The 26,282-nt window shown below is 38.1% G+C and overlaps 1 protein-coding gene across 8 annotated transcripts; it reads right to left on the bottom strand.

Annotated features, from left to right (window-relative positions):
* Window positions 1-1,027: 1,027 nt before the first annotated feature.
* On the bottom strand, window positions 1,028-25,861 carry BBS5 (Bardet-Biedl syndrome 5). 8 transcript variants are annotated; one of them, XM_015432073.3, is made up of 12 exons: window positions 25,715-25,861; window positions 23,003-23,085; window positions 18,190-18,255; window positions 17,460-17,509; window positions 17,201-17,328; window positions 12,644-12,779; window positions 11,806-11,901; window positions 8,104-8,166; window positions 6,492-6,626; window positions 2,754-2,837; window positions 1,594-1,617; window positions 1,028-1,439 (listed from the first exon to the last, which is right to left on the bottom strand). In XM_015432073.3, exons 1-12 carry the CDS (start codon window positions 25,771-25,773, stop codon window positions 1,338-1,340), a joined length of 1,026 nt encoding a protein of 341 aa, XP_015287559.1. In that variant the 5' UTR covers window positions 25,774-25,861; the 3' UTR covers window positions 1,028-1,337. The 8 variants fall into 8 exon arrangements, with proteins under 8 accessions (XP_015287559.1, XP_015287560.1, XP_073865506.1 ...); XM_015432074.3 differs by lacking the exon at window positions 25,715-25,861 and adding an exon at window positions 25,383-25,640; XM_074009405.1 differs by lacking the exon at window positions 25,715-25,861 and adding an exon at window positions 24,509-24,528.
* Between the last annotated feature and the right edge of the window lie 421 nt (window positions 25,862-26,282).

Below are 26,282 nucleotides of genomic sequence, written 5' to 3'. Positions count from 1 at the left end.
TGTGACCAGTACAAATTTTTCATACACTCTTTCCCCCCATCACAAAGGTAGTTTATTATAATTCCAACCCTTAAAATGTAGAAATCCTTTTCCATTTAAATGAAGAAACCAGTTTGTAGCTTTTGTTGATTTTTAATAAACTTAGGTTAGTACTTGGTTGTACTGTATGTCTATGGTTGTATACAGAGTTGCATCTTATTTTAAATGTTTTTACAAACTTTTCCGTCTGGAAGAAGAGGGCTCCTTTGGCTAATTTCAATTATTTGAAAAAGATTTCTTACAATGTGTTTTACATGGAAACAGTGGTCAAAAACACTGAATGATGCTAGAAGTCAACAAGTCTTAGCTAACCAAGAAATGAGAAAAATAATATCCTATTTTTGAAAATTCAAAGAAGTTTCAATAAATACAAAGAGAAAGCTAATAAACAAAACTATTTTCTTACAGAGTAAATGTCTTCTTGCCAAAACTACATTGAAATTCTTACAAAATAGCATCCAAAACACTTTAAAGGGGGGTTGATATATTTCAGAGTTAGTTGTAATTTTTAGTTTTTACAAAAATGACAGGTTTAAGGATTACAATTTGTATTAGAGTTGGTTTACATTTGGAGCTATGTGATTAATTATTTATTTATTGAGACGGAGTCTTGCTCTGTTGCCCAAGCTGGAGTGCAGTGGTGCAATCCTCAGCTCACTGCAGCCTCCACCTCCCAGGTCCAACTGATTCTCATGCCTCAGCCTCCCAGGCAGCTGGGACTACAGGTGCCCACCACACGCCCAGCTAATTTTTATATTTTTAGTAGAGACAGGTCTCACCATGTTGGCCAGGCTAGTCTCAAACTTCTGACCTCAAGTGATCTGCCTGCCTCGGCCTCCTAAAGTGTTGAGATTATAGGCATGAGCCACCATGCCTGGCCAGGAGCCATGGGATATTTAAACCAGATTTTTACAATTAAGAAAGCAGAATTTTGATTATTCCATAAGAATAGTCTTTTTCTTTTAAATAATACTTTCAAAACGTTAAATGGTACTGCATAAATTCTTTATTAAACCGAACATGATACAGTCACTTAATATCTGAAAACTAAGACTTTACAGGTATTAAGTACAAAATAAACATTTATAAACTAGGTACATTTTGATGACAATTTTAAATATAATTTTTAGAAAACTGAAGTTTTCTAAATGACTTTTTCCTCAATCATTAAAAAAACTCTTACAAGTTTTAAATATAAAAGCTGTAAGTATAAAAACTATTCCATGACTTATGGCAGGTGACTAGTATATTTAAACTAGAGATATCTTTAATAGAAATCCATCTCAACTCAAGATCAATCAACTCATTACTTCCCAAAGTCCCTGTAGGGTGAATCCATCCTTCAATTTCTCTATTGCAAGCCCCAGTTCTTCTGAAAATACTGGTTCACGATCTTGTTGCTTTTTGGGAGACAGGAGGATAAGATGGGAATAGAGAAGGTGGGCAAGGAAGAGGAAAAAAACAAAAAAATAGGTTTCACATAAGTTTGTGAATGCGAAATGTTGGAATTTAGAAACTTTTTTCATATACTGTAGGTAAAATAAATGTCCTTACCTTATTGCCATCAGCAAAATAAGCCTATAAAGACAAAGAAAATTCTATTTCACAAACTGGACATATAATATTCTAATAGATCAGTGGGCTAAGGTACTTAATTTGCAGAATGATTTTATAACTAAATGTATTTCACATTCTGTTACTGTGAAATGTTTTTTTCATCTGTCTCTACAATGCTGGTAGCAGAATTCACTCTGCTAATGTTTACAAGAGTTACATCTTAAGTTGTAAAAAATGTGCTTTGTAATGTATGATTAGCATTGTTAACTTGAAAGGAGATAAAAAAGAATGACTTAACCGTCATATGGCAAGAAACAGGTAAAAAAGAGAAAAAAAAAAAGAAAAAGAACGACTTAGAAGCTATACAATTTCTTCCCTACATTTGGTTTAGAAGATAATACTGGCAAAACAAAACAAGTACTTCAATGTGTCAGCAAATGAATATAGTTTGAGGTAGTAGTATAATTATTTTATACTAATTTCACACCTTTGTTTCAAAGTATTTGTTACCAGACAGGTATTCTAGTCAGATTAATAGCCATAGAATGGAGAAAGCACTATTATTTTGGCTATAAGTTAAATGATACCAATTTGGAAATAGGAAGGCTATTGTTCAAATACATGTCCTTTTCAAAACAAGATCCCTATAAAATAACAGACGAACATTTCATAAAAATTAATGAAAGTATAGATTTTAAATTAACTTAATTAACAATATTTAACATGTTCTATTCACAGTATGAAAAAACTTTACATATCTAAAATCCTAAAATCCGCTGAATAACTAAGTTTTCAAAGTATTTATTTCCTTTTTTTTCTTTTTTTATAGAAATGGATTTTTGCCATGTTGCCATGTTGGCCAGGCTGCTCTTGAACTCCTATCCTCAAGCAATCTGCTTGCCTCGGCCTCCCAAAGTGCTGGGCTTACATGTGTGTAAGCCACAGTGCCTGGCTTCAAAGTATTTCTGATTTTGGTAATTTAAAAGTTATTGTCACAAAAGAAATCCCTCACTAAAAATATTATCTTCAAACTCAGGTATAAGATACCATCAAAATCTCAAGTTATATGATGTTTCATACACTTACACTATTATTTTATTAAACAAGACTGAGATAAAATCCTTAAGAAATTTAATGCTCTCCTTTGTGATGCTCACCACAAAAGCATCCGTGTGATCATCAGAGTCTATTTCTACATCATCTTGAATTTGTTCGACTGTCAGAGCTTCAAGTGGCTGGGGCTGAAAATCAGCAGATGTTAAAATGCATCAGAGACAATATTAAATGTACCATGAGAACTGCAAATACTTTTAAAATAACAATTACAAACTACTAAAGTCTATAAAAATCATGGTATAATTCACGTTTTATTAAAAAACTAACTTGAGTAATAAAACTAATCAAGTAAACCTAGGCTTTCATATCTGAAGTCAATATCATGAAAAGAACTAGAGAGAGAAATTTACACATACTTAATACTCAGATATCTTTAAAGAAAAAACTCTGAGTTGACTTTCAGTTTCTTTCACATTGTTTAGAAAAACTAAGTTTTGCATAATAGCAAATGTTCAGTTTTCCTCAGAATAGTCATTATATAGAATCTGTGAAAAGTAAAAGAACTAATATTTTTATGGAATATTCTAAAGGTAAAGAATAAAATGTAGAACTAACATTTATTTGTTCATTTTTCAAATATTTGAATATCCCCTTTGTTATATTAGGTAATATGCCAGTACTAACAAGGGTTATAAAATCCTACCCTTAAACACAAAGGGTTTATAATTTACTGAGTAGAGAAAAAGATAAAACACAATGACCGATAACTAAATATTATGTTGAACCATAAGAAACTACCATTTTTTATGTCAAAATGATAAAATATCAACACTATCATATGATTCAACCTACAAAAAGCAGTTATAACAAAGCTGAAGATAGCCTTAGTGTTTCAACCACGTTCAGAGTTGTGTGACTATGTGCAAGTAAATTAACTGAGCCTCAGTCTCCTTAACTGCGGGATAACAATAATAATAATACACCTCACAGTATCATTGGGAAGATTAAATGTGATGGTGCATATAAAGTGCTTAGAGCACTGAATGACAAACAGCAGATATTTAACAGTCATCCAACAACTATGAATATTCACTATTATGTGCTAGTTTTGACTGGTGGAGATATAGCCATTAAACAGACAAAAACCGCTGACTTCATGGAGATCACTTATAGTGGAGGAGACTGATTAATTCTGAAAGGAAGGGAGGAAGGAGAGAGAGAGAAAGTAAGCAAGCAGAATAAAGTGATGGGAATTGCTGTTTTAGAAGAACAGTCAGGGAAGATCCTGAAGAGATGGCATTTGAGTAGGAAGTCACATGAGGTGAGACAGTGAGCTATTATGGCTAGCTGCTATTATGTACTGGGGTCAAAGAACAGGAGAAGAGAACAATCGAAACTTAGAGAATGGGTAGGGGAACTAACCTGTCAAGCATCTCCCATGTGCCAGGCATTTAATGGACATGATCAATAACTTTCTAAGAAAGATTATGTCTGTTTTTCTCTTTTATTTTTTTAAGAGAGAGGGTCTTGCTTTAAGAGATAGGTCACTGCTGCAGTGCAATGGCATGATCATAGCTCACTGTAGCCTTAAACTCCAGACCTCAAGCAATCCTCCCATCTCAGCCTCCTGAGTAGTTAAGACTACAGGCGGGCCACCACCACAGCTGGTTAATTTTTAAAATTTAAAATTAAAATTTTTTTTAAATTTAAAATTTTAAAATTTAAAATTAAAATTTAATTTTTATTATTTTAAATTTAATTTTAAATTTAAATTTAAAATCTAAAATTTTAAAATTTTAAATTAAATTTTAAAAGTTTTTAAATTTTAAAATTTTAAATTAAATTTTAAAAATTTTAAAATTTTAAAAAAATTTAGTAGAGACAGGGTGTCACTATGTTGTCTTATTATGTTGAGGCTGGTCTCAAACTCCTGGCCTCACGTGATTCTCCCCCTCAGCTGCTCCAAAGTGCTGGGATTATAAGCTTAAGCCACCGTGGCTAGCCCTATATCAATTCTGAGAAAACTGAAGCTCACATTTGCTTAGGATCACAAATAAATGATGAAACTGGGATTGAAAGTCAGGTTCTAAGGACCATGCCTGTTCTGTAACATTATTTTACAAAGAAGAAAAATAGCTAGAAACAGGGAAGAGACTGGTATAACTGAAAGTGTAAAATAAGATAATGGGAAAAATGAAGGAATACTTCAAAGTTTTCAGTGCAGCTGACTTTGACAGTGCCAAAAACATAAGTAAACAAATCAATAAATCAGCAGGTTGCTGCTTTTGAGAAAAAGATGAGGAGGCCAGTTTTAGGTATGCCAAGTTTGAGATGCTCATCCAAGTCCTAGTGTATCTTATTGACTTGCATAATTATTTAAATTACTAAGATAAATCTGAAATAAGAAATTTCACTAATGTCATTTGGGATGCTCATCTATATGAAAATATTAAAGGGTATTTGGAACCATAAGCTGAAAGAATATGTCAAGGTCAGAAGGAAAGATCTAGAGTCATCCACAAAAGTACAAGTTGAAGAAGCTGAACAAGCAGGTGATATTACCAAGGAATATACAGAGAAGGCAGAGTGAAAGGGAGACTGCTGAAAGAAGAGCATGTTGGGAAGAAAAAGAAAGGATGGTTCAGATGATGAAATACATAGTGTATGTAATACAATGTCAGAAACCCAGATGCAAGTTTTAGCTAGAAGGACAAATATATAGAATTTGACAGGGAGGGAAAAAATTAAGTACAAGGAGCACTACCAGGCAACAAGGGCCTCACTAAAGTCACATGCTGTAGTCCAAGAGCAGAAGGAGTGATACAACTAATGGCTGTGACATGGCTAAGCATGCGAAGAAGCCCCAGCAGGGGCACCGATCATAAAGTAAACGGCAAGGGCACCAACAATAGAGTGCATAATGAGGGTGCCAGTAAAAGAACAGACAGCAAGGGAGTCTACAATCGAGTGATCAGTGGTGGGACCAGGACAGAGAGGACAGCAAGGACAATGGCAGTGGAGCAAATGGCAAGGGCACCTCTGACAGACTGGACAGTGACTGTCCCAGTGATAGAGCAGACAGTGGGGGGCACCAACAATAGAGGGGACAGCAAGTACATCAGAGTTAGCGCCTCTAGCAAGAGTACTGGTGATAGAGTGGACAGTAACATAAGTAACAAAGGACACCTCTAATGGAGTGGGTAGTGAGGACACAACTGATAGACTGGATGATGAGGGTCCCAGCTGGAGAGACAAGTGAAGCCAAAAGAGAGCTCATGTACCTGGAGAGCAGGGAATACTAGCAGCAACCGGGAAAGAAATAATGAAGAAGACAAAGAGCAGACATGTGGGCAGGATATGCAAAATATTTCATAACTGATATGGCAGAAGTACGGATCAACAGGAATGGATGCAGGCCGTGTTGATGTAGCCTGCTCCTGGAGTTGCTATATTGTGGAGTACTAAGGAAGAAGATGGTATTCATGAGGCCTGTAAGGTTTGTCCATGCTCATAGGGGGCTGACATAAAATAAAAATCTGACAGAGTGAGAGACTCAAGTCTGTCTGTATCAGAGGAGCATTGCACATGGAAATTTACTTAGGTGGCTGCCCACCTCCAAGGGCAGGTATCGAGGGCAGGAATGAATGATGAAGCAGCCAACTAGAAGACAGGTGGTAGGTACCAATTAGTGATAATCCAGGAGCTGTGCCCACTTGGGCAGAATCTGTATATTCACCATTTTAAACACAGTTCAAAATGTGCACAGTGGTATTTACATCTGAATTTTATAGATTGCATAAAAGCAATGCAAACTTTATTTCACATACTCAACAAATTACCTTTTCTTCCATCTCATAATCAACTCCAAATATGGGACTGGCAGAATAGACTTTGTGAAGTGAATTGATTTCCTTAACTGATTCTTGTAGTTTTTCCACAGGATCTATTTTAAAGCCAAGAACATATCCACCACTCTACAAGATAAAATAATAATAAAAAATCCAACAAGTCTGAAGAACAGTATTCATAGTATAAGATAAATTATAGCTCAAATTGTCCTTATTTTAGAGCATAATACATAAGTTCATTTTTTCAATTAAACTTTTTATTATGAAAAATTTCAAACATACACAAACACAGAAGCGCACAAGGGAGCCTCCATGGAGCCATCATCCAGCTTCAAGAAGCAGCAACACGTGGCCAACTCTGTTTCATCTGTAACCTTGCTCTCACCTGAACCCCTCCTCCCCCAATGCAGGCTTATTTTGAAGTATATCCAAATATAAGTTCATCTGAAATATCAAAGGTAACCTTTCAAGATTTAAAAAATACACTGTAGACTGTGAAGGCCAAGGGAACTATGTTTTTCTTGAACTAGGCCTTGAAAAGGAACAGACTACATGAAAAGAAGAAAGGAAACGGGCCATCTGAGGCTATCTCCTTGAAGAATTAGGAAAGAAACTGGGCCATGATACAGTGTTTTGAGAGGCGTGTTAAAAAACTAAGTAGCATACCGTAATAGATGAGAGTATATGTTCTGGGTTAAGAGCACATGCTTTTATGTTCAAATTCTGGTTCTACCACTAATTCACTAGCTATAGGATACTTAGAAACTTTCCTTAACCTTTCTAAGCTTCAATTTTCTAACCATAAAATGGTTATCAAGTTGTCATATTAAATAAGAGAAACATATATATGACATTTGGTACTGTTCTTGGAACAGAGTAAATACTCAATAAATGGCAGCTGTAGGCCAGGGGAAAGGAATAAGCAGACATTCATGTTTAAATTTAGAAGGTAGATAAGTAATTTTATAAATCACTTTTAAAAAGTGTATTTAAAATTTTAGCCAGTCAAAACTACTACCATGAGACCAGCATGTTTTATTTAAATGCATTTCTGCAAAAACCTGGCATAATGGAGCACAGCAGGTTATAAATAGCATATAATGTGTGTGTGAGAATGTAAGACCTCAAATCGTGTGTGTACACAAATATATGTTTGTGTTTCTCAAAGACAGTCTTGGTAAATCAGTCAGACTTGAGATCACAGCTTAGCCCCATCACTTACTAGCTGTGAGATCATGGGTAAGGTTCCTAACTTCTCAAAGCCTCAGTTTCCTTGACTATAAAATGGAGGAGAAATAGTAGCTGTATCATAGGGTTGTGTAAAGATTGAGACAATGCATGAAAAGCCCTCAGCACAATGATTTGATTCTGTCATTAATAAGTGATGATCACAAATGATCATGTCTGTCCAACAAAAAAGCATAAGCAGGATTCTTCCTCTGGGGACAATTTCTGTATGACTTCAAACACTTCATATATAACTTCATATTAAAGCTAATATTCTTCTCAGATGTAAACTGATTACTATACAAGTAAAACTAAAAATCTAGACTGTCACATAGTTTTAAAAATCAAAGATTAATAAAAATAAACAAGATCTTACCTGCTGAGAGCTTTCTATGACAAGAGCTAAACCAAATTTTGAATCTCTAATCTTTATTGAACGCTAGATACAAAATGAAAAAGAAAAACATGCAAGTTTTTATTAATTGAATAGTGACTCTTTAACTCAGTTTTTAAACTTTACACAGTATTTACTTTTCATAATCTAAAGAACAGAATTCTCCTCCTTCCTTCATTAAACCCCCACAGAGATCAAATAAAAGAAACAAGACTGAAAATAGGTGGCAAACTTTTAAGAGGCAACGCAAGAAAGACATCTCTGAAATAGGCACAAAATTCCCTGACTCAAATATTTCTCACTTCCAGAGAGTGAACATTTTTAAAAATTAGAGACAATTAAATTAATTAGGTCTCATTCAGCCACCCAGGGCAGAGTGCAATGGTGTGATCATAGCACACCACAGCCTCAAACTCCTGGGCTGAGGGATCCTCCTCCTACCTCAGCCTCCTGATTAGCTAGGACTACAGGCATGTGCCACCATGCCCAGCTACTTTTTAATTTTTTGTAGAGATAGGGGTCTCACTACACTGCCCAGGCTGGTCTGGAACTCCTGGCTTCAAGCAATCCTTTTTTTTTTTTTTTTTTTTGTTGAGACGGAGTCTTGCTCTGTCGCCCAGGCTGGAGTGCAGTAGCCGGATCTCAGCTCACTGCAAGCTCCGCCTCCCGGGTTTACGCCATTCTCCTGCCTCAGCCTCCCAAGTAGCTGGGACTACAGTCGCCCGCCACCTCGCCTGGCTAGTTTTTTTTTTTTGTATTTTTTTAGTAGAGACGACGTTTCACTGTGTTAGCCAGGATGATCTTGATCTCCTGACCTCGTGATCCGCCCGTCTTGGCCTCCCAAAGTGCTGGGATTACAGGCTTGAGCCACCGCGCCCGGCCAAGCAATCCTTCTTTCTCAGTCTCCCGAAGTGCTGGGGTTATAGGCATAAGCCACGGTGCCCAGTCTGAACTTTTAAACAAAAGGCTAGGAATCTTTCAGTTTTGGTAAGCCAGTGTCTTTTGTAGCTCCTAAGGCTAGGTTAGTTTGTTAAAGTCACATGTGCCTTCTGTTTCTTCCATCATAGGTGGCTACATTCTTAAAAGAACCTCCATTCTATTTAAGTTTTAAAAAAAAGTTTGAATATTTATCACTAGACATCAAGGAAGGTTGGGATAGATCAAGTGTCATTAACATCAACTGGTAAATGTGATGTGAGGACTAAGCTTGGTCAGCGGAAGATAGGCGGTGACACCAGTGGCCTGGGAGAAGGGGAGAGTAGATGCAGAATGGCAGGTAGGGCCTGTAGAAGTGACAGAAAATGTACCTGCTGGCAGGGTACGGGAGAACCACGGAGGACCTAACACTATGACCAGGAGACCGAAAGCCCAGAGAAGGGTAATCTGGCAGGTGATGATGGGATGCCATGCTTCTAGACAGACAGGCAACTTTGAGAAACAGACTAAGAAAAAGAAGAAAGGCTTTGATGATAATTGTTATGAAAACCTGGCCTTTCACCTGGGCTACTTTACACCCCACCAAGCGTATATACAATCCCAGTTAAGAATCATAGAACACTGGCTAGGGGCGGTGGCTCATGCCTGTAATCCCAGCACTTTGGGAGGCTGAGGTGGGCAGACTGCTTAAGTCCAGGAGTTTGAGACCAGCCTGGGAAACATGGTGAAACCCTGTCTCTACAAAAATTACAAAAAAATTGGCCAGGTATGGTGGTGCACGCCTGTGATCCCAGCTGTTCAGGAGGCTGAGGTGAGAGGATCACCTGAACCTGGGAGGTGGCGGTTGCAGTGAGCCAAGACCATGCCACTATACTCTAGCCTGGGTGACAGAGTAAGACCCCTGTCTATAAAAAGAAAAAAAGAATCACAGAACACTGGCATTCTGGCTTTCAACAGGTAATCTAACTAGGTGTCTGTGGGTGACACAGGCTGGTAAGACAGAAACTGGCAAGAAGCTGATATAAATATCTATAGGAGTGGGGTCAGGGTAATGGCTGAGGTGTAGAGCTGAAGTTAGACTGACTGCTGCAGTGACAGACTGTGATGATATCAGATTGCAAGTTGTTTGGGCCAATTGAATTCATTCCAGAGGCCATATTTGGCAATTCTATTCTTAAATAACAAAAAGAACAGAAAGCACAAGGTTGTTTACTACTCAATAATTATTCAGTGTAATAGAAGTTAGGTTAGGCAAGCTGTAACACGTTAATGCAATATAAAAAAGCAATAGCAATACAAACACCAATTTGTCAAATACCTATGTAGATTTTGTTACATTGTCCCAGCCTTGATTATAAATTCTTATGTTTCTTTTGATAGCAAGAAATAATTTTCTTCCTATGAGATTCTATGGCTTTCTGTTTAAAATGCTGCTTTTCTCCATCAGACTGAAAGCCCCTTGATGGCAGGAACTGTATACTGGTTCATGATTTTCATGATTGTGTCTCTAGCACCTGGCACAGAGTAGGTACTCAAAATTTGGCATAAAAATGAATGAATTGTCAGAAATTTTAAAGAAACTCAGAAATCAAATAATTTAGCCAAAGATAGGGTTGGGAATATTTTGAAAAGAATTATTCTTCTCATGGGCCAGGAATTCTTTTCTTAAAAATGGTATTTTCCAGGTATCACATACATTCTGTCTACTCAATAAATATTAATAAAACTCTTTAGTCTTAAGACTATATATCCTACAATAAGGGCAATTATCACAGGATAACCTCATGAGATTTTCATTAACTATTTTTATGTTCCATCTAATTTGTTCTAGAATTCTGTAAGTAGTTTCTTCATATAAAATGAAATTATTTAGTGGATTGAAGTTTACAGTTTGTTTCACTGAGTCACTTATTTATCATAGCAGCAGCAGAGTGCAAAGAACTATCTTTACCTACTCTCAAAACAAACTGGTCTCAGATATAGTCAGTTCTCATTTTGAATTTTAATAGTTTTGTTTTTTTAAAAAAAATAGAGAAGGGGTCTAGCTATGTTGCTCATGCTGGTCTCGAACTCCTGACCTCGAGCAATCCTCCCGCCTCAGCCTCTCAAAGTACTGAGATTACAGGAATGAGCTGCCAAACTCAGCCGGATTTTAACAGTTTTAACTGAACTTAAGCTGAAAGTATTATCACAAAAAATCATCTTGATTCCTTTCACTAAATCTGTGGTATGAATCCAGCTTGCATTACATTCTGTATCTAAATACAATGAAAGCAGTTCATTTGCAGAATTAATAAATTCCTTCTGGCTTTTAAAAGCTTTAGAGCAGAAAGTGACAAGAGAGCCAAGAAAAACTGTGGATCAGTGTGCTAAAGCTATGCCAAGGAAGCACCACACACCTGCCTCATGAAAAAGTTACAGAAAACTTTAATAATTAAAGCCCTCTGGATGGAATCTAAGACACCTTACTCTGTATAACTATTGAAATTTTTAGAATCCAGTATATTTCTCTTCTAATAGCAAGTTGATAATGGTGCTGCTTCTCTGGAATATAGTACAATTGGATCTTTTCTACATTGAAATATTTCATAGTAAATTATCAACATCTTTAAAATATGCCCTCAGCTAATAACTGCTACCACTTAAAAAAGGAAGAGAGAACTCCTCTAATCCTAAAAGTCCAATTAACTATTGAACAAAAATATTTATTTTATGTTAAAATAAGGTCATCAAAATGTATGTACTTACAATTTGCAGATATGGTATACTGACATTAAAACTGTCATTCATATTTGCATGCCATACAATTCTCACATTGGTAATAAAAAAGGTTCCTAAATTACCCTGTAAAAGACAGCAATGAGATACAGAAATGATCATTTTTTTGGATACCTATTCTTAATTTTCTAATCACCAGAATAACTTATTTTTACAGCAGCAAGAAATACCAAAGTTGAGTATCAATGACTTCATCATTCATCGATGGCAGTACAATTAGATGACTGACAGCCTGGACTCTGGAGTCAGGCTGCCTAATCATTAAACCATTAGTACCTACCAACTGTCTGACCACAGGGAAATTTCTCCTTGATGTATTTTGTCAAATGTAAAATGGAGATCTGATTAAATATCCCATGTAAATCAATCCCTTAGCACAGTGTCTAAATGTTAGACCTTACTAAAATTATCAATAAAAACCTTGGACAGGTGAAGGCAAAGGAGTTGTGGCAAGAGAGAGAAACAAAACATATGTAACAGCCCCCAACAATCCACATTAGATTGTATTCTTTATAAGGATAGGAGTGGAGTTACTCTGTTCCATAGTTAGATCTTTACCACCTAGCATAGCACCAGGAGTTTTTGATTCATTAATTAAGGAGACATTCCAGGATTATCAGGTATTTCATTGTATTGAATTGAAAATAGGGATGTTATTGTCAACCTAACTTGTACTTATCAAAAAATAATATGCTTTCCTATAATGCTAATTTTAACAATTAGAACTGACTACGTAAATCCAACGATGAATGGAAAAATGATTACCAAAACACTCTCCCAAAAGGTTCACGAGTTCTTTACACAGTACCTGATCACTGGATAAATTCCATACTCCATTTATTTTATCATATACATGTTCTTGTGGTAACAGTCTTAGTTGCTTGTTCTGAATTAGTGCACTTCTTAATTTAAAATCACGATACATTTTAGAAGTTTCATACGCTCTGTGAAAAAGAACAAACAAAAGACAATCTGAACTGAAAATGTGATTTTCTTGGGTTATGTTTACTTACTTACTAAAATATACAGTTGTTAATATTTATGAACATTACTCAAATAATTATGATAAATTTAATATTTTTATTTTTTAAAAATTGTTTTTATAGAGACAAAGTCTCAATACCTTGCCCAAGCCAGGCACAAACTCCTGGGCTCAAGTGATACTCCTGGCTCAGCTTCCAGAGTAGCTAGGACTATAGGCATGTGCCACTGCACCCAGCTATATTTTTCTTTTTAATAAGGTCTGGTAATTACAGTTTTTTGTAGAATTTGTCATTTTAGTGTTATTATTTACATATTTTATCTCAATAACCTATTTTTTCTTTTTTTGAGATGGAGTCTCACTCTGTCATCAGGCTGGAGTGCAGTGGTACAATCTTGGCTCACTGCAACCTCTGCCTTCCAGGTTCAAGTGATTCTCCTGCCTCAGCCTCCCGAGTAGCTGGGACGACAGGTGCATGCCACCACGCCAGGCTAATTTTTGTATTTTTAGTAGAGACGGGGTTTCACCATGTTGGCTAGGATGGTCTCGATCTCTTGACCTCGTGATCTGCCCGCCTCAGCCTCCCAAAATGCTGGGATTACAGGCGTGAGCCACCGCACCTGGCCCCTATTTTTCAATACATATGGAAATTGCTTTTTCTATCAAAATGCTACCTTTTCTTCATTTCCTTGTTTTTCAAAGGACATAAACAGGCATCCAATTATTAATACTTTTTCTCAGCCAGGCACAGTGGTTCATACCTGTAATCCTAGCACTTGGGGAGGCCGAGCTGGGCAGATCACTTGAAGTCAGGAGTTTGAGAACAGCCTGGCCAACATGGTGAAACCCTGTCTCTACTGAAAATACAAAAATTAGCCAGGCGTGGTGGTATGCACTTGTAGTCCCATATACTTGGGAGGCTGAGGCAGAAGAATTGCTTGAAACCAGGAGGCAGATGTTGCAGTGAGCTGAGATTGCGCCACTGCACTCCAGCCTGGGCCACAGAGTGAGACACTGTCTCAAAACAAAAACAAAAACAAAACAAAACAATTACTTTTTCTCACTGCAACCTGAAAACATACTCATATCTACCTCCATACAGAAAACTAGAATGAATCTGTACTGATTCCAAAAGGGACCCTAAAGGGAGAAGGGGGAAGGAGGAAGAGAAGAACGGGGAGAGAGAGGGGGAGAAAGAGGGAGGAAGAAGGAGAGGGGGAGGGAGAGAAAGAGAATTAAATCCCTATAATTTTTTCTTTTTTTTTTTTTTGTTGAGACAGAGTCTCGCTTTGTCGCCCAGACTGGAGTGCAGTGGCCGGATCTCAGCTCACTGCAAGCTCCGCCTCCCGGGTTCACGCCATTCTCCTGCCTCAGCCTCCCGAGTAGCTGGGACTACAGACGCCCGCCACCTTGCCCGGCTAGGTTTTTGTATTTTTTAGTAGAGACGGGGTTTCACCGTGTTAGCCAGGATGGTCTCGATCTCCTGACCTTGTGATCCGCCCGTCTCGGCCTCCCAAAGTGCTGGGATTACAGGCTTGAGCCACCGCGCCCGGCCAATCCCTATAATTTTTTCAATGTCTATTGATAATAAATACAGAAACCCTGATTAACTTTTGATTAATTTTAATATTTCACATAAACAGGCTAAGTTACCTATTTAACGAAAGTAAAGTTTTCTTAGCCTTAATAACAACAGATTCATATATTCAATGTTGAACTTCTAATTTTTATTTTAATTAATCTTCTAATATATAAATTGTGAAAGAGCAGAATTTTAGCACTCTGCTTGTAAATCTTAATTTTCTTTAGTGCTGTTATCATCAATACTTAACCAGTGGAAGAAATGGAAACTATTTATGCTATAAATTTTTTTTTTGGAGAAGCGCATAGTGTTTTTAATACTATTAAAGACAAGCAGCTTCTGTTCCCTTCATATTCCATTTAGAACTTTTCATTTCACAGTACTTCTTTAAGTGAAATAAAGAGCTAAGGTTTAGGTATATGCCCAAGAGAACTGAAAACATACGTTGACACAAAACTTATACACAAATGTTCATAGTAACATTATTCATCATGGCTAAAAAGTAAAAAACCCAAATGTCCATCAACTCATAAACAGATAAACAAAATGTGGTATGCTCATACAATGGAATATTCTTTAGCTACAAAAAGGAATGAACTACTACTACTACTGATACATGCTACAACATGGATGGACCTTGAACACACTGTGTAAGTAAAAGAGGTCAGACATAAAAGGCCACATGTTATATGATTCCATGTAAATGAAATTTCCAGAATAGGCAAATCCATAGAGACACAAAAAATTAGAGGTTGTCAGGGGCTGTGGAGGGGAGGGAATGGGGAATGACTGCTATGGGTAAGGGGTTTATTTTGGGAGTGATGACAATATTCTGGAATTGGATCTTGGCAATAGTTGAACAGTACACTGTGAATATACTAAAACTATCAAACTGTATACTTTAAAATTGTAAATTTTATGAAAAATTTTATGTGAATTATATCTTAATTAAAAATTAAACTATTATATAGATCAAAACATCAATAAAATTAAAAATCAAATAAACTAGGAAACTAAAAATAATATTTGCAATATATATGACAGCTAAGGGCATAATTAAGAAATTTATAAGAAGCCAAAAAATACACAAAATATATGAAAAATGTCAACTTCACTGGCAAATACAAATTAAACAAATACACACATACATACACATACATACACAATTATATACACACATATATGCACATACATGTGTATATATCCTGTCATCTTAGCAAAGCTTAAAAAAAAAAATCATAGCACTTAGGGCTGGTTTAAAAAAGAAAAAAAGCCGAGGTAGTAAAAAGAATTTAGCAAACAACAAGAAGAAAAAATATAAAAACAAAACAGACTGGGTGAAGTGGCTCACATGTGTAATCCCAGCACTCTGGTAGGCCAAGGCAGGAGAAACACTTGAGCCCAGGAGTTGGAAACCAGCCTAGACAACAAAGTGAGACCCGGTCTCTACAAAAAAAAAAAAAAAAATTTTTCTTTTTTTGAGACAGAGTCTCACTCTGTTGCCTAGGCTGGAGTGCAGTGCAGTGATCTCAACTCACGGCAACCTCCATCTCCCTGGTTCAAGTGATTTTCCTGCCTCAGCCTCCTGAGTAGCTGGGATTACAGGCATGCACCACCATGCCCAGCTAATTTTTTTGTATTTTTAGTAGAGGCAGGGTTTCACCACGTTGGTGAGGCTGGTCTTGAACTCCTGAAGTCAAATGATCCACCCGCCTGAGCCTCCCAAAGTGGTGGGATTACGGGCGTGTGCCACCACATCCGGCTTTAGAAAAACATTTAAAAAACTGGCAGAACAGGGTGGTGCACACCTGTAGTTCTAGCTACTCAGGAGGCTAGGGCAGGAAGATCGTTTGAGCTCAGGAGTTTGAGGCTTCAGTGAGTTATGGTTGCACCACTATACTCCAGCCTGGGTGACAAAGCAGGACACTACCTCTATTATAAAAAAAAAAAAAGGCTACTAACCTAAAACAAACCAAAATACCAATAAAACTCTTCGGGGAAAACACTCAAACATGCCTTCTACCTACTAGAAAAATAATCTTTTAAAGTAATTAATTATGCAACTTGTTTAGCTATATTGAATGAATTCTTTATTTCACTTTACCTACCTTGGTAGCTAATTTAATCCGGTAGAAGTTTTTAATGAATCTTCAGTAGTTTTATGTGTTTTATAAATACCTTCAAAGTGTTTATTAAATGATAATAAAACATGTTCTTCTCAATATCTTTCTGATGTTTACAACAGAGCTTGGAGGAAGATGGTACCACACTTGTAAGCTTTATTCTCTACAACAGGGGTCCCGAACCCCCGGGCCACCGATAGAGGGGTACTGGTCAGTGGCCTGTTAGGAACCAGCAGGAGGTGAGTGGTTAGGGGGTGAGTGAGCAAGGAAAGCTGAGCTCTGCCTCCTGTCAGATCAGCTGCGGCATTAGATTTTCATAGGAATGCGAACCCTACTGTGAACTGCACGTGCGAGGGATCTAGACTGTGCCCTCCTTATGAGAATCTAATGCCTGATGATCTGTCACTGTCTCCTATCACCCCAGATGGGACCATCTAGTTGCAGGAAAACAAGCTTAGGGCTCCCACTGATTCTACATTATGGTGAATACATAATAATGATATAAATAAAGTACAATAAATGTAATACACTTGAATCATCTCGAAACTATACCCTCACCCAATCCGTGGAAAAACTGTCTTCCATGAAACTGGTCCCTGGTGCCAAAAAGGTTGGGGACTGTTGCAGTCTAAAACCATAAACTAAAAATATCCAATAATCCATAAAGTATTACTATACCTGTGTACTGCCATCACAGAAGTAAAAAGTCTAGGGCTTCCAGGAACCAAATTTGTAAATATAAATTCAAAACGAGTACTGTTACATTTTGTTAGTATATAAAGAGCTTCAGTTTGGCCTCGTAATTTCTGTAAGGACAAATTTATTTAAAAGTTCAGATTTTAAGAGCAATTTCTCCTTTATAGTGAAAACAAACATCGACCTCAAATATCTATTTTCTTTTATATATATATATTTCAATAAGATTTTTTAGACTTACAGAGTTAGCAGTCCTTGTTGTAATATTCAATATGCAATTGTAACCGACAGCTAAAATCCAAAAGCAAAGAATGTAAAGAGCATGATACGGCACACTGAGAAAAAATACTTTTCTTAAAAAAAAAAATAGGTATATACAGAACTTTTGACAGTTTAAAAAATTAAACATATATAGAAATAAACTTTTAAAAGTTTTACAGAAATAACTATAAATTTAAATAATTAAAAAAACTAGAGGGTCAATTCTGTCTCTTTGAACACATAAAAATATAACACAGGAAAAAGGAAGTCTTCATCCCTAAAGCCTCTGCAGCATTCTTTACTGAAAGTTTTAGCACTACTACTAAAAAAGAACAAGTCTAGCTGGATAATCTAAAATACTTTTAAAAAATAAGCAAAACAAAATTTAACACAATGAAAAGCTTATACTTTTATTAGAGCTTCTTCCTTCTTTGGGATTAATCAAAACAAGGGATAGCATGTTCTCAAAAATAATCAAAAAACAAGAACCAAGGTTAAAGGCCTAATCTCACATATGTCCAAGACACAAAATGGACAAACCAAAATAATAATGGATAATTTTGTTTGCATTATGATGTCTAGGATTTCTGAAGGTTTTGTATTTTTATTAACTTAAGATTTCTACATACTTCTTTGGTATCAAAGGCACCATGCAAATTCACTTGACAAAGGATTTTTTTTCTTCAGACTTATCTAACAAAGATACTTACAAACATTGACTCTTGATAATGCCAAAGAGTGCCAGAGAATTCTTAAATTTGTTACCAAGAGTCTACCTAAAAGCACACAGACAAAAAATAGGTTAACTTAAATAAGAACTCATTTTTGCAGCACTGAATGAGGTGGTTATGGAACTTCTGGCCCAGTACCAGAAGCAACACTCAGATATTTTTCATATATTTATTAACTGAAAATATTGTGCATATCCAACCTATATAAGGTATACAATATATGATTCAGAATCCCAGAGAAACAAAATTTGACAGTTATATAAGGGATACAGATGTTCTCTGCCAATAGCTTTGCTCTAACTCAAACTGACTGAGGAAAGAATTGTGTACTAGTTTTTTTGTCTTGGTAGAAGCTGTTCTGGGTCCCAGCAAGTCATATGTGTACAACTGAGAATGAATATAGGATAATTACACAGCTATTCACTGAAATCACACTTTTCAAAGAACTCTCTCACACACGCTAATCCTTGCTATATGAGTACTTTCTTAGCAGTTCTCATTTAAATGAACCATATATTTATACACATAATTTTGCTGTGAGCAAACTATTTTGTTCCTAAGAAGTTATGGTCAGGCTGAAGTCTATTTAAGGTTTTACACTTTTTGATCTTAGCATCAGACTGATGTTCATACACTGAAATACAAAGTTAGATACTTCATTTCTCAAAATGTGTCCTGTACAATAGTGATCCCTTACTGATGCTCCAAGAAAAAAACAATAAATTTGAGAATGGCATACTAGGTGTATTAGAGATGTACAATACAATTATTAGCATATTATCATAGCTTTGAGATATTCTGAAATAATAAGACTCACTTTGTTTAAACACATTATTTCACCAACAAATTACAATCATAAAATTCTTTTTATGAGTAATCTACAGCCAGCCAGATTATACTATTTCTGAAAACCTCTACAATGTCTAAAATCAGAGAAACGAGGTCTGTATGAATACTTGAGTGAAACTGGATAGCAAATGTGGCTCTAAAAAAGATGAACACATTCTCAAGGGAGATTGTGGAAAATTACAGAATATGTTTGACAAACAATAAGTAACCCAGCATAGCTGGATTATAAAGTTCACACAAGATCATAGAAGACTAGGTATAGTATCCTTCAGTTATTGGTCCAGTGGAAAACAGATGGCACACTCAAGTTAAGATAACTGAGGTTTATTTACAAAAGAAGGAGCAGCAGTTCATGAAATCTGGAAGAAACAAGAGTCCTATGGAGCTGACTGCTTTGAGAGGAAAAACACAGCTAGCCCTTCATTGGGAAGGAACCAGGGCAATAAATACCCAGGCCTCATACTCCTGCCTCCTTTTGATCTTCTGCCACGGCTCTTCCAACTGGAAGCAAGAGTGTACAAGGAACCCTTAGATGTACTCTATAACAGTTATCTTTCCAGGGCAAGGGGAAAAGCGTGGAGAGGAATGCCGGACCTGGATGGACAAATGGAAGACAGCAGCACAGGTGATAAAAGTTGTTTTTGGACATACTAGAAGTTCTTCAATGCTAGACAAATAAGTTCAGACTTAGATCTATTAGGAATGGAGGCAGTAGAGTTGGGGCTGAGGTTTAGGATTGGAATTAGGGAGGACTAAAAATTTTTGAGCAGAGAATAATGACCCTACCAGTTTAGGAATCAATGTAGGCAGTTAGGTTCATCACCCAGCTACGTGACCTTGGAAAAGTAAACTAACCTCTCTATTCCTCAGTTTCCTCATTTGAAAATAAATATGACTGCATCTACTTTAAATTTTTTGTTTTACTGTTTTCATTATTGTTAAATGAGATTACATTTATATAAAAGATTCAGAACAGTGACTGTCAATAAACATTCCCCAAATAACAGTTATTTAAAAAATAATCCTTTGCAAACTCATTTTTGACCTTTTTTTTTTTTTAATATAGATACACCGGTTTTCCTTATGCCATTTTACCTAGGCAACATTTTGTGCCTAGGCATACAAATGTGCCATGGGCCCAGGACATCTATGGATTCTTTTACATTTTTATGTCAGTCCCAGGAGAAATTATGGAGTGGGAAGGGTTTGCCATATAAAACCACCAACCACCTCTGTTTGCCTTTTTCTTTGCTCTTGGTATATCTCCTACAACCTCTAGGATTTTTAATGCTACCTCTTTTCTTCTGAAGAACCCCAGCCTACAGCTCCAAACCCAGTGTTCCAGACATGGACTTTCCTCTCTATCCTGCCTAACACCAAAATATAGTTGTCCCTGTTTCTGCTAATCTCCCAAACACTGAAATATGGCTGTCCCTTTTATTCTCACACAGCCTTTTAATACAATATTTTAATCCTTTACAAACTCATTTCTATAACTGACTTTCTGATCATAGATACATTGTTTATGTTTTCCTTATGCCATTTTACACCTAAGCAACATTTTATCTCTATAACTGGGCTATGAGCTATGAGCAGTGTGCAAAGCTAATCTGATAATTTCAAGTCAGGGTACTAACAGTTGAAAATGGATTAAATGTGCTAATCTTCTGGGATACAGTTTTAACATAGGGGGCTCTTGAACTTGGCAATGTCTTAACTTGGTCATTTTCAAACTGCTGAAAGGGAGGGGAAGGAGATGGCTAGAAGGCAGGATTCCCCTTCCATTTTTTAACTCCTTAACGATCAGAAGCGCTGCGTACTCCTGTAAAATTTCTAAAGGTTTTTGAGGTCTGGCGCACACACACACACATACGTGTACACACACACACATACACAGTTATTTCTACTTTTATTTTGAGACAGGGTCTTGCACTGTCACCCAGGTTGGAGTGCAGTGGCATGAACATGGCTTACTGCAGCCTCAACCTTCTGGGCTCAAGTGATCCTCCCACCTCAGCCTCCCCAGTAGCTGGGGCCACGGGCGCACGCCACCACACCTGGCTAATTCTTTTTATTTTCTGTAGAGACAGGGTCTTGTTATGTTGCCCAGGCTGGTCTCTAACTCCTAGCCTTAAGTAGTCCTCCCATCTTGGCCTCCCAAAGTACTGGAATTACAGGCAAGAGCCAGTGTAGTTGGCCTATTTTTATTAATAGTAGGATTTCAGGCACTGGAGATTTCTGGTCAGAGAGGCTTTCTGCCCTTCCTAGTCTAAAGTATTAGCACAGGATTCTGCACTCAATGAGTATCTGAAGAATCGAAAAATGTTCTATTAAGAGTTCCTGCCAATCTGTATGAGACTTTCTCTTGGCTTTCTCAAGTTAATTCAGATTTCGTCAAAATACAGCCATCCTGATAGCTGGGATTATTATTCCACCCTCAAAAGCACAAACTAAGACTTCTTGTTTGCTGCTAGATCTTCATATTCCACTCTTATCTGAGCCTGTCAGAAGTATGATCTAAGCATTACTTTAAGGATGGGCCCTAATCACTAAAAGGATCTGCCTGTAGGTGGTGGCAAGTAGGCAGCAGGCCCCTTTGTAAGCCTTTCTTCTCTGAGGGGAACCACCCTCACCTCTATCTCCATTATTTCCTTTGGTGTCTTCAACTGAATCTAAACAATCAATAAAATCTCCGGGTCTTGTTTTCATTTGCCTAAAATGAATATAAAAGTCTGAATTTTATACCTACCACTATACCTGCTTACCATCTATTAGGGACATATTTACTATCTAATATGTCTCTATTAAGAGACATATGTACATTAGCCGGGAGCAGTGGCTCATGCCTGTAATCTCAGCACTTTGGGAGGCTGAAGTAGGTGGATCACTTGAAGTCAGGAGTTCGAGACATATGTACATAAAAGCCAGCAGCATAAATACTACTGTACCAAAAGTTCATGCATTTAAAAATAAGGTCTCTGAGGGGAACCACCCTCAGAGAAGAAAGGCTTACAACAGGGCCTGCTGCCTACATGCCACCCCAGAGCAGATCAGAAGAAAGTCTCAGGAAGCAAGCAGCCACTCAAAGGTCTACAGTAAGCATGTTCTGCCAATAAGGGTTACCGTTCCTTCTCTATGATTTATTGATTCCTCCTTTCCTGAATGAAGTATGCTCTATTTCCCCACCTACCCCTTTCTAATAAGAGGTTTACATCCCTCCCTCCTAAACTTCTCCCCCTAAAACATATGCTGGATACATTAAGCTGCCATTCCACATCTTCTATTTTTTTTCCTTGGAAGTAATGATGCTTCCAAGACCTACTGGTCACTGGCTCCAGATAGCTGCTATGGGCAGGCTGGACTTTTAAAAGTGCCAACCTTGGGGAGATTTGGTTTGGGAGGGGCTCTAGGGTCCAGCTGTGCTGGTCCTCGGTGACAGTCAGAGAAGTCTCACAGGATTTTCTAGTACTTGACCTACAAATAGATTTCACAGTGCAGGACTAAATTTGCTCCCCACATATCCATGTCTAGGTGACAACCAGAGGTGATTGATGGTGCATTACTCCTGAATTTTTAAAAAGGAAGCATGGCTCCAGGTACTGCAGCTATGACCTACTTATATTTCACTACCCCATATCCTTTTTTTGGAAAGACAGATCCAATGGTCAGAACTAATGCCCCTTGCAAACAGGTCTACTTGAGTTTTAACAGTTACGTTGGATAAACGTAATGTTAGAACCAGGACTTACTGAATGACCAAACTACATGTTTAATACCTATCCTTTCTTCTGTTTAAATCTGAGAAAAGTCTTATGTGAATTTAACTCTCCCCTTCTCACAATTACACTGACAAATGATGCTGTTTCATATATTCTCTAGCTAATATGATTCAACATTTGTAAATTAAACCAGGAATATAAAATACATTTAAAAATATACTCACCTCTATCTCCATTATTTCCTTTGGTGTCTTCAATTGAATCTAAACAATCAATAAGGACTTCTCCAGGTCTTGTTTTCATTTGCCTAAGGTGAATATAAAGGTTTGAATTTTACGGCTACAACTATACCTGCTTACAATCTATTTAGGGAGAAAAGAGACATATGTACATAAAACAGCTAACAGCATAAATAATACTGTACCAAATGTTCACGTATTTAGAAATAAGGTCTTCAAGAACTTCAAGAACCTGCAGATCAGTGGGGCCTGGAGTGATCAGGGCCATCTGGAGTAAGCCAGATTGGCAGGACGTGTTGAATTTTGAAAAATAAAAGGAAAAGAAAAGAGAGTCCTGATTAAAGACCAGGAATAAGAAATGGTAAGGACATGGGAGAAGGCTAGTCAAGCTAGGAAAGAAGGACCATATTGGGAGGTAGTGAGAGAAATACTGTTGGATAACTAAGGAGGAACCAGACTATGGAGAACTCAGAATGCCAGTCTGATAGATTTAGGCCTTATCCTGTGGACAGGAGAGAACCTTCAGAGGTTTCTGAGTAGAGGAAAGGACATCAGAAAATTATGGAAGGAATGGTTAAAGACGAGCTGTATGGGCTGGGTGCGGTGGTTCATGCCTCTAATTCCAGCACTTTGGGAGGCCGAGGCGGGTGGATCATGAGGTCAGGAGTTTCAGACCAGCCTGGCCAATATGGTGAAACCCTGTCTCTACTAAAAATACAAAAAAAAAAAAAAAAAAAAAAAAAAATTAGCCAGGTGTGGTGGCAGGCACCTGTAGTCCCAGCTACTCAGGAGGCTGAGGCAGGAGAATTGCTTGAACCCAGGAGGTAGAGGTTGCAGTGAGCCAAGATTATGCCACTGCACTCCAGTCTGGGCAATAGAGGGAGACTCCATCTCAAAAAAAAAAAAAAAAAAAAAAAAAAAGCTGTATGAAAAGCATCTTCGGAACTTGGCAAATAGATAAATAGATACAGGTGACAAAAGGAAACAAGAGCAGCTTGCTGACTGATAGAATAGATTCGACAGTGTCCAAAAACCTACCAAACTATCTAAAAGAGCCTTCTAATACACTCTTCATAGAGCCAACTCAATTACCTATTGAAAATACAGATATGACCATATCATTTCCCTGCTTAAAAGCCTTCTATATCCTCCCGCTGCCTAGAAGTTGTTAAGTCCAAAATCCTGCGCTGAAAATGTCACAATCTGGCTAATTTATCTTTCTATTTGTACCTCCAACCTCTCTCTGCAGCAGACCCTGCCTTTAGCCAATGAGGTCACAGCTCCAAGACTCTGCTTCTAACGCTTAATTATTTTTTTCTTTTCTGGAATACTCGCCTCCTGTCTAGCCTGACAAGGCTCTGCCCATTCTTCAGGGAACAGCTCAAATAGTATGAATATTTATTCTTCAAGGACTTCACCAGGCAGAATAAATTGTTCTGTTTCTATGAGTCTCAGTTTTTCGTTCCTTTTTTTTTTCAGAATGGTACTTACCACATTTATTATAGTAGTTGTCTATATGTATCCTCTGCATGAGAATGGGGGGATAAGAGTATCATTTCCCATTATTTTCTGTCTCTAGCTATCGGCACAGTAACTAGCACATAGTAAGCACTGATAAATGTTTACTAATGTTAATGAAACGGACTTTTGTTTGGATTAAGAACCCTGCAAGAAAGACAAAAAATGTCATAGAATGTGCGCAATATGTTACTATAGTCCGTAATTTTACGAATTCCTTTCTCTTTCTTCTTCTTAAAAGGCCTAACATGTTAGCATTAGGTATCTAGCCTCTACTTAATCTGGGAAATGTATCAATATTTCATTTTTCCATCTTAGGAGGTGAGGTCCATGATAAGGAACGATTCCATCTAAGGAGGGGAGGTCCATGATAAGGAGCTATAAGAAGTAGCTAAGAAGCTCCATGTAATTAATCCAGGAATCTTAGCTTTAGCGTTTCTCAACACTTAGTATTAGAAATGCCAACCGGCATTTCCCGCCCTGGATTTTGGGGCAGGAGGTTTTTATCCACTTTCTCTTTACGATACTTTCCAAAAACAGGGCTTCTATTTAAAGTATGATAATTTCCAAGAACAGGCTGCAGAAGAAGGCTCCTTCTTGTTGGTAATTTATATGAATAACTAGTGAAAGCTTACCAAGGACATAAAGTTTGCGTGGTTAGGAATTTTTGAAGACTGCCTACTCCCACCTCCCTTATTTTACAGACATGAGGACTCTAGTTTGAATGATGAAGATCTCTGTCCAAGGGCCCACACTGTGTGTCGATATTACACATCTAGTTTTAGAACCCTAGTTTCCTGAGCTCCTGACCTACGCTCCTTCCATGAAATTGAAATCCCAAGCTCACGTGGGTGTATACGGGACACCAAGCGCCGCGTGGCCCCGGTCGTGCTCAGGTTCACATTCCTGATCCGTCCCGCAGGCCAGGATGGGGGACCGGAGGTCGTATGGGACCAAAACTGTGTAATCCAGATGCGCTCTTGCCGCGGCGCCCGCCTCGGGAGGGCCACAGTGGCCCAAACAGCCTGGGGTCTCTCCAGGCGTGGACTACCGGCGCAAGCCTCCCACCCTCGCCAGGGCCGCGAGCTGCGGAGGTGCAGACTCCGCCCGCGGGTCCCTAACGCGCACCGCGGCGCCCTCTACAGGGTTGCAGACCCCTAGGGAATCTTGGAGACTCACTGCGAGGACAGGTCGAAGCGGACATCCCGGTCCTCCCAAAGCGCATCCAGCACCGACATGGTGAACAAGGCCCGCGGCGGGCCGTCTCCACAGCCGTGGAGGCCCAGCCGCGTCTCTCTAGCTCCACGGCAACGGGCCGCCTCTGTCACGACGTCTACGGCGGGCGCCGAGACTCAAACTTCCCCGAGAGTGCGCGCGCGTTGCCCAGCTCTTTCGCATACTTAAGCCGATTTGAGATGCGAGGCAGGGTTTAGGAGTCTCTGAGAAGCCCAGCTGTGTCCGCCGAGGGGCGCGTGCCTGACCTCTGGGCGACCTTCCTTGCCTCCAAACAGACATCCTTTAGCCATTATACCCCTCTTCTTATTTCTCTTCGCCGTCAAGAGATTTCAGTTTTTAGCCGGGCATGGTGGCTTCTGCCTGTAATTCCCGCACTTTCGGAGGCCGAGGCTGGAGGATCACTTGAGACCAGGAATTCGAGACTAGCCTGAGCAACATAGCGAAACTTCATCTCAACGAACACAAACAAACAAACAAAACCAACCCAAAATTAGCCAGGGGTGGTGGTGCA

This window comes from Macaca fascicularis, chromosome 12 (assembly GCF_037993035.2).
Source record: "Macaca fascicularis isolate 582-1 chromosome 12, T2T-MFA8v1.1".
Taxonomy (NCBI): domain Eukaryota; kingdom Metazoa; phylum Chordata; class Mammalia; order Primates; family Cercopithecidae; genus Macaca; species Macaca fascicularis.
Note: the sequence above shows the minus strand (reverse complement) of the source record. Positions and strands in the feature narration are given on the sequence as shown.